Genomic DNA, 14,693 nt, shown 5'->3' with positions numbered 1-14,693 from the left:
AAATGAAATTGGAACTACGATTGTATGAAACAAGTCGTCCAACCAGTGTTTCAAACGTTCCGACCCAAAGTAGAAAAACAGATTTAAAAATCTAATCTTGTCTGTGGCTTAAAATCTTCATAAAATGGTTCTAAAAAAAATCATTGTCGTCTCTCACATACAAACAGAAAGAAACTCAACAATAGAACAACATTTAAAAGATTGTCATAAGTATAAAGTAAGTAATCCTGTGTCAATTAGGTATAATAATTCGTTGTTATATTGTTATATTGAAAAAAGAGGTTAAGTGCGAGTCGGACTCGTATACGAAGGGTTCCGAACCATCACCATAAGCACCATCTTGATGTGATTCAGTAAACTAATTATAAAACTTTTTCAATTCTATGTGCAACACTGCATATTGAGCCTCGATAGCTCAACGGTTGAGGGGCGGACTGAAATCCGAAAGGTCGGCGGTTCAAACCCAACCCGTTGCACTATTGTCGTACCCACTCCTGGCACAAGCTCGCTTAATTGGAGGGGAAAGGGCATTATTAGTCATGATTAGCATGGAATATTCTTTTTAATAATAAAAAAAATATACCTATATTAATGACGGACAGCGCCATCTACATATGATTAAACTAATAATATTTTACTATTTTTTACACATTTTTTTTGTCATTTGTCATATAAATTCAGTTTTCGGATTAAGTATTTCCTTCACTTGTGCCATTAGACATTGCTACCTGTCTTTGATGACATGATTGTAGGTCAACTTCCATCGAATTGACAGATACGACAGACAGACAACGAAGTGATCTTACTTACAAGGGTTCCCTTTTGCCTTTTGCGGTATCCTAAAAAAAGTAAAATGGTCTCGTCTTTCGCATATAAACTTACAAAGGTTTGAATAAACAATAGAAAACAGTTTTAAAAGATTCCCATTACATAATCCGGGGTTGTCCGTTTAAATCCGTTTAAAATTAAAAAACGCGTGCCTAAGTAGGTACTTAGGTACTTAATTAGGTAACAGATGATATTCATTGACCCGTTAGCTTTTTTGCTTTTTAAAACCGTTTTAATGAGCAAAATAACAAGTATTTGGTCTGGACTCTGGATTAGGTATCTAACCGTTATAAACATTTGATTTTAGGGTTCCGTATTTTTTATAGCGTCGATAGAAATACCTATAGGTACATTCTGTGAAAATTTCAACTCCCTAACTCTTACGGTTCATGAGATACAGCCCGTTGACGAATAGACGGACGGACGGCTTAGTAATAAGGTCCCGTTTGTACCCTTCGGGTACGGATCTTTAAAAATTGTTTAGGCGCTTAATTCACCGGAAAGAAAAAACATGGCCACCGCTGGAACTCTTTTAATTTGTCCTTAATTAATTTACTAATCGAACGAACCAGCATCGCGTAATGGAGGCCACAGCATAAATTAAAGTTAGAGTGCAAGCGATTAATGAGTCGTGGTAAGGGCTCGAAATGGACTACCTTTATGTGTAGGGATGGGACAGTTATCGATTTTTTGTACTTATCGATACCTATCGATTTGTTGACCTAATTAATTCACGAGACTTTTATTGAGGTATAGTAAGAATAACCCTTCGTTTTAGCTTTGCCGCAGTCGGGGAAATAATTAAATTTCTGATACGACTACAAATTACCATATTGATTTATTGATTTTTTGATATTGTTTTTTTTTTTAAATTAGGTATAGCCAGTGTCACTCGAACTGTAAAAATTCTAATTACTTCCAAATCTGTTGAGGCATTAAAAAAATTTGAAAGTTACATAATATTATAGGAGTAGCACCCATAGAGTGCGCATTTGATGATCTCTAGGTATAATTTTTTTTAAATATTTTCCGAGTTTATTTGTTTTGTATTTTTAATTTGATGGTCCTAAAATGTTAAGACCAAAGTTAAATTATATAAGCAGTGAAAAGTGTAATACCAAAATTAATTTTATACAAAAAAAAAAGATTTAAAAGTGCGCACTCTTTGGCGTCTCTATCCTACAACATATTATACTCCAAGAACCTGGAAAATATTAGCTAAGTACATTCTTTTTTTGGCCAGTCGTGTAATAAGAGGCCGTTAGTATTTTTTTTTAATTTAATCGATGTCGATGAAAGTCCCCTCCCTATGGAAATCAATCATAAAATGGTTGCGGAACAATAACGGCGAGGTGTGTGGGCGACGCGGGCGGTCGCTACACTTCGCCACTTTACCGGAATTACTCGACAAACGGACATACCTAACACATTACATAATAGAGATGGTGTAAATAGAGATGATGACGACTTCGTCTGTGTTGGTGTTAGCTGGCGGGCGTGCTCTGCTTTTTTGGAGTGTTTTTATTTTGTTAAAACTGACTGGAAAGCGCTCTAAGGAGGTGCCGTGCGTATGTCGGCGAGCGCCGGCACAGACGGGGTTCACACTTGTATAGTTTAACCATAAGCGAAAAATCGTAGGTCTATGAGTTTAACTAACTTGTTACAAATAACTACAAACTTGACATTGGCTAATCTTTGTAAAGCCAGACGAGAGAGGAAAAAAAAAGAGATGATGACAGTTAGTCAAATCAGTGACTTTTTATCAAACGTCAAAACGCTCGCTTAGCTACCCTAGGAAGCTTGTATGAAATTCACAGATGTGACGTCATGAACATTGGACGTAATTTGACGTACTTTTTTTTTATTTATTTTTTTCTCTACTGGCTTTACAAAGATTAGCCAATGTCAAGTTTGTAGTTATTTGTAACAAGTTAGTTAAAATATACAAGTATGGACCCCGTCTGTGCCGGCGCTCGCCGACATACGCACGGAACCCCTTTAGAGCGCTTTCCAGTCAGTTTTGACAAAAAAAAAACACTCCAAAAAGGCAGAGCACGCCCGCCAGCTAACACCGACACAGACGATGTCATATTACATAATAGAGATGGTGTAAGTAGAGATGATGACAGTTAGTCAAATCAGTCACTTTTTATCAAACGTCAAAACGCTCGCTTAGCTGTATGTAATTCACAGATGTGACGTCATGAACATTGGACGTAATTTGACGTACTTTTATTGTTAAATTGATAATTTAAAATGGGTACCAAACTTAAAACTAGGTAACAGCAGACATGGATACGCGATATGGCGACTTCCATATTTTATACAGATTCTAAAGGTCGCCATCGACTGAGTTGCCGGGCGATTTTTAAAACCCTAATCAGCTAGTAGGATATAAAAGGAAAACCACAAAGCCATAAAAGGAAAACGTGACTGACTGACTAATATAATTTATTTTTTAAATACTTTTCGTATATATATAAGATTTAATTTCTATGCATATTTGTCATTTAAATACTTAATCTCATGTAGTAACCACTTTATATTGTAAATATTATTGTAAATTTTTATTAAGCCTTCATGTTAAAAATTCTGTGTATATCTTGTGTAATGTATATTTTATTTAGGTATAGTATTGCTGTGTACACCTTTTAGGGGTTGTCACTTAGATTACGATCTTTTGTTTTGATGTTTGGACCATTTTTAGTTACAACCTGTTGTGTGTACCTTTGAATAAATAAATAAATAAATAAATATATGAACGCACAGCTCAAACTAAGTACTGAACGGATCGAGCTGAAAGACATAAGTTTACAAGATAGTTACGAGTAGACGTAAAGATACGCTAAGAAAGGATTTTCGAAAATTCCACCCCTAAGGGTGTAAAATAGGGTAAGTTCGGGCTCATAATAATGAAGCAATTCCCAAGACAAAGTCTTATCTATTATTTTAACGACAGTAATTCAGCGGCGACCTCCATTGTCCGCTATCTCAGTAATTAGCCGTGTTACATCGTAGCTATTAAACTGACCAGCTAATAGATAAGAAAGCTTTTATTTAGTTTATCTTAGGGTTCCGTACCCTAAAAACAGAGCCATATATTAATGTCACTCTGCTGTCTGTCTGTCCGTGTGTCACAGGTCTCTAGCCCGTAGACGGAATGAGTTTACAACCCTGAAATTTTGGTATTTGGTGAAGAATGTTGACCCAAAACCGAATAAGTAAGTATTGAATTAATAACTCAAAATTTAAAAAAACCCCCGACACCAAAACCTATAGGTATAAGAAAACTAGAAAAGAGCTGATAACTTTCAAATGGCTGAACCGATTTTCTTCCATTATAGCTATGGACACTCTCGATCAAGCCTCCTTTCAAACAAAAAAAACTAATTTAAAATCAGTTCATTCGTTTAGGAGCTACGATGCCACAGACAGATACACAGAGATACAGGTACACAGATACACTCGTCAAACTTATAACACTCCTCTTTTTGGGTCGGGGGTTAAAAATTCAATCAAATTATTTTTCCGGCGTCTCCCACACATGACAATCGAGCTGGAAACTCCTTTTTTTCTTTTAAATATTATTAAAAACGGATAATGAATTTTACAATCAGATACCTATTAACTTAAAATTTTAGCGCTGCTCTAGAAAAACACTATCTCGATTCCCAGCCAAATCCATCCAGTTATTTTTGGTGAATTTACTTGTATCTGAATTTTTAAAATGCTCACTAACACGTTTAACTAACATACAAGTAGGTACCTACATACATTTACTAGATCCCTTACAAATTACTTTATAGGCAGCACGTTGGACTTCGTCTGTGTTGGTGTTAGCTGGCGGGCGTGTTCTGCCTTTTTGGAGTGTTTTATTTTTTGTTAAAACTGACTGGAAAGCGCTCTAAGGGGGTGCCGTGCGTGTGTCGGCGAGCGCCGGCACAGACGGGGTCCATACTTGTATAGTTTAACTAACTTGTTACAAATAACTACAAACTTGACATTGCCTAATCTTTGCAAAGCCAGACGAGAGAAAAAAAAAATATTGGTTGTCTGTAAAGTCGGTTTACTGACGATAGTTGAACGTGACAACAAAGGCCGATTGTGCTTCTTTGTCGCTCGTTCCGCGCTCTCGCTTGCACTTCAAGCCTTACATGGAACGCCTCAGAGCGAGGTAACGCCGCATGAGTCATGTTTTTTCGTGCGTGCAGCCGGCTCTATCGAATTATAAGACGTTGTCACGTCAAAAAGGTAGCACGTTGAGCAAAGTCCTATGAGTGCTTACAAATTACTTCATACCATAATCACAATAAACCATCATGGACATAAAAAATGAAACAAAAAATTACAGTTCCATACATTTTTAACGAACAAATAGAACAGATTATGAACAATTTTCCGATAATAAATGATAATAAATGGGATAATTGGCGCCATTTATTTACTTTGATGAACGAAGATAAGGTAGGCCGTACACCATTCATTAAGCTTTCATAGCTCGAGGGCATAATCATATTCTGAATGTAGCGCGGTCTCTGAAATGTGTACCTACACAAAATGTAACCAGGGGCCCTACTACCACCGCTTAACAGGGCTCTCTCCGTCACTCGTTTCATACAATCGTAGTTCCAATTTCATTTGAATATTCAGCAACCAAAGTCCATGAAATTTTGCAGACATATTCTAGAAACTAATATCTATGTAACAATAAATCAATTCGACGGATCAATGATGTTTGACAAAAAACGTAATGACATAGGTATGGGTAAGAATGATCGTTTTACAAAAAACGTTTCAGATGACAAACATCGCAAGTATTCTGTTATTTGCGGAAATCACACTTTAATATTATAAAGGCGAAAGTTTGTATGTGTGTGTGTGTGTATGTTTGTTACTCCTTTACGCAAAAACTACTGGACGAATTTTGCTGAAATTCGGAATGGAGATAGATAATATCCTGGATTAGCACATAGGCTACTTTTTATCCCGGAAAACCAAAGAGTTCCCACGGGATTTCGAAAAACCTAAATCCACGCGGACGAAGTCGCGGGCGTCAGCTAGTTTTAAATATTCTGAGAGGGGACCCATGCTCAGTCGTGAGCCGGCGATGATGAATGATGATCAACAAAGCATACCTATTTCCCAGACCGAGTTACACCTATCTTAAACGCGAGGCTGAAACACAAATAAACCCCACAGGGCTAGTTTGTTAATTTCTTTAATTACTGCACGCCCGAGAATCGTCAATTATTGTTAAAGTAACGTTAAAACTTCGTAGCAGCAAGTTTCGACTACTCTTAATTACTTTAACTGAGACGTAACTTAGTGCTGAAAGTATAGTTAGTAAATAACACAGTTTGGAAATCGTTACAGTTCCCCTCTGATAAAGACCGGACCACTTGGTCATATAAGTAACCACTTAGTCATATATTAAGTAACCACTTGGTCAATATAAGTAACAGTGGCATGTTGTTAGACAGACGGACAGACAGACAGACAGAGAGACAGAAAACATAGTGATCCTATAAGGGTTCCGTTTTTCCTTTTGAGGTACGGAACCCTAAAAACCTTTCAGAGGCTATTCAGGTGGCAAATATCGCAAGTATTTTGTTATTTGCAGAAATGTTTAATATTCTAAGAGGAAACCGTGTTCAGTAGTGGGCCGGCTATAATGTATGTAACTTAGTGCTGAAAGTATAGTTAGTAAATAACACAGTTTGGAAATCGTTACAGTTCCCCTCTGCCTCTGATTAAGACCAGACCACTTGGTCATATAAGTAACGGTGGCATGCAGTGGCGACAGACAGACAGACAGAGAGACAGAAAACATAGTGATCCTATAAGGGTTCCGTTTTTCCTTTTGAGGTACGGAACCCAAAAAAACCTTTCAGAGGCTCTTCAGATGACAAATATCGCAAGTACATATTCTGTTATTGGCGGAAATTTTAAATATTCTGAGAGGAAACCGTACTCAGTAGTGGGCCGGCGATAATGTATTTCTTTAATTACTGCACGCCCGAGAACCGTCAATTATTGTTAAAGTAACGTTAATAAAACTTCGTAGCAGCCAGTTTCGACTACTCTTAATTACTTTAATTGAGACGTAACTTAGTGCTGAAAGTATGGTTAGTAAATAACACAGTTTGGAAATCGTTACAGTTCCCCTCTGATTAAGACCAGACCACTTGATCATATAGGTAACGGTGGCATGCAGTGGCGACAGACAGACAGACAGAGAGACAGAAAACAAAGTGATCCTATAAGGGTTCTGTTTTTACTTTTGAGGTACGAAACTCTAAAAAACCTTTCAGAGGCTACGGACAGACAGACGGACGGGCGGACGGGCGGACGGACGGACGGACGTAGGAGTTCCGTTTTTTCTTTTGAGACAGTACTACTGAAATCATAGAGATGAATGTAATAGTATTGAGATGATAGATCGCCATCAATGCATGACATTGGCTTAGCATCAAAATAAGTGTTTAAGACAGTATTTTTGTGGCTACTGCATGCAGTATTACTAGGATGCATGTCACCACACCGCTCGTTGTACTGTATAGTACGCGACAGGTCGAGATGGCAATCGGAGTATGAGGCGGGGGGACGCCCCTCAACCCCTCATGTCACCCGCGCTATTCCGCTTTGGGTTAACACGTCACGTCCCCACCTTGATTGCCATCTCGACCTGTCGCGAACTATACCTTCGTTGCCTATCGGTATCATAGCTAAACTGTGACATATTAAGTGAACGCTGAAAATGGTATGATATTTAGGTGCTTATCTTCGACATTTGACTTTGATGTACGGCTGAATGGAACGCAACCGTAGCCTATTTATTTGTTTTTTTAAAGCCAAGGACACACTTTTTATAAAGTTTTTTTTAATAAAAAATTGAATGGTTTAATACCTATTTTTATTTTTAGAATTGATTGCAAAGGTTGTTTTGTAGATATTTAGATTATTGTACCTATCAGAAAATTACTATTTGGGTTTTAACAGGGCTCTCTCCGTCACTCGTTTCCACTCGTTTCATACAATCGTAGTTCGAATTTCATTTGAATATTAAGCAACCAAAGTCCATGAAATTTTGCAGACATAGGTATTCTAGAAACTAATATCTGTGTCTGTGGTGTTTTAGATTTTTCTAAAAATATGTAGTTTTAAAATTACAGGGGCTCAAAGATTTGTATGAAAATTTTTAAGACCGCGTAACTTTGAAACCGAATATTTTAACAGAAATCTGGAAAACCACAGACATAGATATTAGTTTCTAGAATATGTCTGCAAAATTTCATGGACTTTGGTTGCTTAATATTCAAATGAAATTGGAACTACGATTGTATGAAACGAGTGACGGAGTGAGCCCTCTTAAGTTAAAAATGAAGAAATACCTAAGTAGTTACGTTTCAGGGTTTTCCAAAATTTCATTCCTAAGGAATTTACGTCATAATATGATAGGGTGTGAATGCTCGTATGAAAGTCCATCATTTTACAAGTTACCTAGTACCAATCATGAAAATTGGAATTTGGGCTGTCAGATAAAAATGAAAAAATACGTCGTGATGCACGACTTTTGAAATTCGTCCCCTCGACAATTTTCAAAAATTCCACTCGGGCACAGCCAAGACGAGCCGTGTGTGAAGTCTGCCTATCCGCACTGGGCCAGCGTGGCAAACTATTACCTAAACCCTTCTCACTCTGAGAAACCTGTGCTCTATAATGGATCGGCGATGGGTTGATCATAATGATGATGAACGTGATACCAAAGCTTTTTACTAAACTTCCAATCCTCGAAGGTAGAGCCTCGATAGCTCAACGGTTGAGGAGCGGACTGAATTCCGAAAGGTCGGCGGTTCAAACCCTACCCGTTGCACTATTGTCGTAACCACTCCTGGCACAAGCTTTACGCTTAATTGGAGGGGAATCATGAATAGCATGGCTAATAATCCATACTAATATTACAAATGCGAAAATGTGTCTGTCTGTCTGTCTGTCTGTACGTCTATCTATCTGTCTGTCTGTCTGCTACCTTTTCACGGCCCAACAGTGTAACCGATTCTGACGAGAGGTACAGGGTTAGCTTATATCCCGGGGACGGACATAGGCTACTTTTTATCCCAGAAAATCAAAGAGTTCCCGCGGGATTCCTAGAGACCCCTCAAGTTAACCGATTTGTATGAAATTTGGTACCGAGGTAGCTTGCGTCCCTGTAATACCTACATAGGCAACTTTTTGTCCCGGAAAATCAAACAGTTCCCACTTGATCTATAAAAATGTAAATCCACGCGGACGAAGTCGCGGGCATCCTCTAGTCTTTTTATATAAATAAAAAAATCGTCCCGATCATTAGCACAATGTGACCACACCTTAACCGCAAGGCAAATTCATTGGGCCGAACTGTATAATTATGTTCTCTTTAACAGAGTTTGCCTAATTAATTTTAATCTACATAATATTATAAATTAATTTAGTTGAGAATAACATTAAAATTGTAATTGCTGATAATTAAATAGGATATAGTATTAAATTAACGTCAGAAATTGTTTTCGGCTTCTATAAGCATCTTTTATCGGTTCGGAAAGCAACTTATACTCTAATTTAACTCTAAGTTAACTATAACTCAAGTCAAGACAAATACAAGACCAAGTCAAGCTCAAGTGGAGACAAAGACAAGATCAAATCACGACCAAGTCAATACAAAGATAAGTCCAAGTCAATACAAGTGGAGACAAAGAAAAGGTCAAGTCACCACCAAGTCAAGTCAATACAAAGACAAAACCAAGTCCAGAAGTCGAGACAAAGGCAAGATCAAATCACGAATTTTGACGTGACAACGTCTTATAATTCGATAGAGCCGGCTGCACGCACGAAAAAAACATGACTCATGCGGCGTTACCTCGCTCTGAGGCGTTCCATGTAAGGCTTGAAGTGCAAGCGAGAGCGCGGAACGAGCGACAAAGAAGCACAATCGGCCTTTGTTGTCACGTTCAACTATCGTCAGTAAACCGACTTTACAGACAACCAATTTTTTTTGTTTAATTTTTAACCGACTTCCTAAAAGAAGGAAGTTCTCAATTCAACGCTTTTTTTTCAGTTTTCGTTTTGCGGCGAAATATAAATGTCACGAACTGAGTAATTTCATACTAGTACCTAAGGAAATAGGTAAGTAAGAACTTAGGTACTTAATATCAATTTGTGATGCAAAACACACATAATTAACGGCTATTTACCTTCGGGTTTTCAAAATGTCAGTAATAATAGGTAGGTTTTAACTCAACGAATAAATTAATTTTAATTTTTTTTTAAACAAACTAATTACATGGTGTGGCTGAATGTGATTGAACTCTTGCTTGGGTTAGGCTGTGTTTACATTAATAAAAAAAAAACAATTGAGTCACCTATTAAAAAAACATACAGTCGAATTGAGAACCTACGCGTTTTTAGGGTTCCGTACCTCTAAAGGAAAACGGAACCCTTATGTGATCTCTCTGTTGTCTGTCTGTCTGTCTGTCCGTCTGTCAAGAAAACCTATAGGGTACTTCCCTACTAGAATCATGTTTGGCAGGTAGGTAGGTCTTATAGCACAAGTACAAATATTGTTTTTTTAAGTATGTACGTTTATTAGAACAGGCTTTTTGACATGCCTCGGGAACATATTTATTAATACCTATTTAGTACACTGACGGGTACGGGTAGGGGTGACGTGCGGGTGTGCGGGGCGTCCGCCCGCCTCATATCCCGATTGCCATCTCATCCTGTCGCGAACTTATATATACGCGGTAATAAACACGCAGATTAGGAAGACATAAATTCTTTTCAAACACAATCTGTACCATGTTAGTCGAGCTATTGTTATAAGCTTTTGTTTGAAATGCTAATGTAAATAGGCACCTCGCACGCAACTTTGAGTTCGTTTTTAGGGTTCCGTACCCGAGACCAACGAGACCCTATTACTAAACCTCCGCAGTCCGTCCTTCTGTCCGTCCGTGTCTATCAGCGGGCTGTGCCTATCTCATGAACCGTAAGGTAGAGAGTTGAAATTTTCAGTGTGTAGTTTTTATCACCGCTATAACAATAAAATAAAAATGCCATTGTAAAGTTTTACATTAATAAAATATAATCTAGTTTTTATAAACGGAGAAAGCTTTTATCTTATTTTTTTAATAATAGTATAGTTAAGTGATAATTAGTTTTTGCAGGACTTTTTACAGTTTTTAGGATCATTTTGCTGTCTGACTGTCTGTTCGTCTGTCGTGTCTGTCAAAAAACCTTTATGGTAGGTACCTACTTCCCGTTGAACTAGAATCATGAAATTTGGCAGGTAGGTAGGTCTTATATGTAGCACAAGTAAAGGAAAACAATCCGAAAACCGTGAATTTGTGGATATATCACATAACTAAAAAAATTTAAATGTGTTAAAAAAAAATTTAATTCAATACATCACATATAGGTGATGTAGACCGTTAGTAATATGCAGCAGTTCTACATAAAGGTGTTAGGTATATCTTGAACGATGGTACGGAATCCTTCGCATTCGAGTCCGACTTGTACTTGGCCGGTTTTGGGCCATTATGGGCCGCGAACCGTCACAATGTTTGACATGTTTATAATGTTACCCGTGACGACTGTATGCACTGCACAAACATGGTGGTGGTAATCTGTGGTGGTTGACTTTGATTTGACATTGACAAATGTCGACTTTGATTTGACATTTGTCAATGTCAAATCAAAGTCAAAATGAGGGTGAAATGACTTTGATTGATCATTGATGCAAATTTAATGCAAAAATGCATTGTTATCGTATTTTTTTACGTTTTTTTTACTCGGTTTTAAATTAAAACCGTCATGTAGGTTTCTAAATTAGAGAACTATGAAAGTGTACATAAAATACTCGTGAGATTTGTTTGATGTATAGAAGCGTAACATTGATGGGTTACCGAGTGACCGGGTCAAAATGTCTCACTATTTGCCTTGGTTTCACTTTTGTAATGGGATGTTTTTTGGCTTCCCTCCCTATCACGTCAGGTAAGTTTCTCTTTTACCTCGAAGCACAGTAGCCGGAAAGATCCCGAAGAATCTAATAAATCCGTTTGGTTTTATACATAGGTACCTACTTCATTTTCTAAGTTATAGCACAACTATGGTTACTAAGGTAAGATATTTATTAGGTGAAAGGTTTCTTAGATTCTTAATATAATTTCTGAAAATTTATTCCTAATGTGAGTCTTCTTTATAGATGCTATCTTCATGCAAAATCTCAAGTTTCTACTATAAGTATTCCCTACCAATAAGGCAATCTTCCTGCCTTTTATCATCTTTTTACTAATACAGTATTATTTTGGAATTTCAGAAAAACCAAACCTCCAGATATCAACAACAGATAGCAAAAAGAAACTAGCCATTATAGTACCATTTCGTGACAGATTCGAAGAATTACTAGAGTTTGTACCGCATATGCACCAGTTTCTCATCAAACAAAACATACCATACCACATATTTATAATGCAACAGAAAGACAGCAATCGATTCAACCGAGCATCCTTGATAAACGTTGGATTTTTGTATACAAAGCAAAACTATGATTATATAGCAATGCATGACGTAGATCTACTACCTTTGAATAATGATTTAAAATATGACTATCCTAAAAATGGAGTCTTCCATATATCTTCACCACAAACTCATCCAAAATATCACTACAGTACATTTATTGGTGGAATTTTATTAATTACAAGAGAGGATTTCGAGTCAGTTAATGGAATGTCAAATAATTATTGGGGTTGGGGATTGGAAGATGATGAATTCTATGTGAGATTAAAAGATGCAGGGATAAAAGTTAAAAGACCAGAAAATATTAGTACTGGAACTGAGAATACTTTTAAGTAAGTATATTTGTTTAATTTAGATGATAACTAAGTGGATAAAATAATTAATTTAGAGGACATTGAAGATGTCTCTCAACAAGTTCAAAGTTTTTATATTAAACGCAAACCTATTCAAAAATACTATTAAATATAAAGCATTATTAAATGATAGAAAAGCTTGGGAATTCATTGCTTTAACAGCTTTGATAGTTAAGTTTTAAGTGATATTATGACATGATAATAAAAAGACTATCCAGCTGGGTTTGTTGTGGGTTGTAAAGTTTATGCCATAAACCCTTCTCATTGTGACCCATGCTCAGATAGATTGAGATGATAATGGTTGATGAAATCTATACTAATATTAAAAAGAGGAAATATTTGTAAGTTTGTAATAATTGATAAACTCTGGAACCAATTTTAATACATATTTAATACTCATAGATTTTTCGGGATACAAAGTAGCCTATGTGTTTATCCAAGGTATAATCTATCTACATTCCAAATTCCAGCCAAATCTGTACAATCCGCCAAATAAATGTGAAAACTTTCACGTTTCTAATATTAAAAAGCTAAAGTAGCTCCATCCAGATCTAACATCACACTATCACACTAATATTATAAAGGCGAAAGTTTGTATGTGTGTGTGTGTATGTTTGTTACTCTTTCACGCAATAACTACTGAATGGATTTGGCTGAAATTTGGAATGGAGATAGATAATATCCTGGATTAGCACATAGGCTACTTTTTATCCCGGAAAATCAAAGAGTTCCTACGGGATTTTAAAAAACCGAAATCCACGCCGGCGAAGCCGCGGGCATCTTCTAGTAGTAGTATATTTATGTATTGTGTATAGGTAAATAAAATTTTACTCAAGCAAATCCGTTCAGATCGGCTATTTAATAGTAATATAATTTTTTAACTTTCCAGGCATGTCCACGACAAAACCTACCGCAAACGTGACATGCGCAAATGCTTCAACCAGCGAGAGGTGACGCGGCGCCGCGACAGAGTGACAGGCGTCCACGACGTCGCGTACAGGATACACAGCACTCACAACGTGACCATAGACTCCCTCCCTGTGACTGTAGTCAATGTTGAACTGATGTGTAACAAGAACGCGACGCCGTGGTGCCAGTGCCCAGAACCGGCCAAAGCTAAGAAGAGCTAGTGGAAATCACAAAACTATAGGGCTGATTTTAGTCTCACGCCGACCGCACGCGCACCGTCGGCGCTGATGGCTGAGATGTATAAACTTATAGGAAGCGTTTTTGAAAGAGGCGTAGCTATCAGCGCGCACGGTGGTCATCGCTGATAGCTACGCGGCCGCACGCGTCGCGCGTCTGCGCCGCGTAGCTGTCGGCGCTGACCATTGCGCGAGCGCCTCTGCCTTCTATGAGCGTTCTAGTGTCGAGCGGAGCGGATGTAGTCAGCGTGTACAGTCATGGCGAATCGCCGGTTTCTATTCCTTTGGGATTGGTAGTACAAAGCTGCAATAATTAATACACTCCACATTTTTGTCGTCGTCTGTACAGTAAGGCGTTCAGTACGATACTAAAACGAGCCACGCTGAGCCTGATGATGAACTACGCGCTGAGCTATGAGCGCTGACGGTGAGCGTGAGACTAAAATCAGCCTAAGAACAACTCGGTCAAGCTAAGTTTGCACCTCGCGTTGAATACGTCACACTAACGCTTGGGTACGGTATACCGTACTGACGCGACAAGGCGACCGCGGGGAGGTGAGCGGGGCAGTGGGAGAGGTGCCGCATTCCAGCGAGGTGCAAACTTAGCACAACCGAGTTATACAGCACATAACTGTTATAAACTCATGCAGTAGTGGACTGGTTCGTGAGAGTGACAGTTGTCACAAGTTGCACATACTACTTACTACAAAATTCAAAAAAATTCCAAATTCAAAAAAATTCCAAATTCAAAATATTTTTATTCAATTAGACTTTTACAAGTTGTTTTGAATCGTCAAAAGCATCTACCACTGGTTCG

The 14,693-nt window shown here is 37.7% G+C and overlaps 1 protein-coding gene across 1 annotated transcript; it reads left to right on the top strand.

Annotated features, from left to right (window-relative positions):
• The first annotated feature begins 11,575 nt into the window (after window positions 1–11,575).
• LOC123877852 (beta-1,4-galactosyltransferase 7) lies at window positions 11,576–14,634 on the top strand. The gene is made up of 3 exons (XM_045924777.1): window positions 11,576–11,853; window positions 12,179–12,710; window positions 13,621–14,634. The coding sequence occupies exons 1-3, from the start codon at window positions 11,736–11,738 to the stop codon at window positions 13,859–13,861; spliced, it is 891 nt and encodes a 296-aa protein (XP_045780733.1). The 5' UTR covers window positions 11,576–11,735; the 3' UTR covers window positions 13,862–14,634.
• Window positions 14,635–14,693: the final 59 nt, after the last annotated feature.

Source organism: Maniola jurtina, chromosome 24, assembly GCF_905333055.1.
Source record: "Maniola jurtina chromosome 24, ilManJurt1.1, whole genome shotgun sequence".
In the NCBI taxonomy this organism is placed as follows: domain Eukaryota; kingdom Metazoa; phylum Arthropoda; class Insecta; order Lepidoptera; family Nymphalidae; genus Maniola; species Maniola jurtina.
Note: the sequence above shows the minus strand (reverse complement) of the source record. Positions and strands in the feature narration are given on the sequence as shown.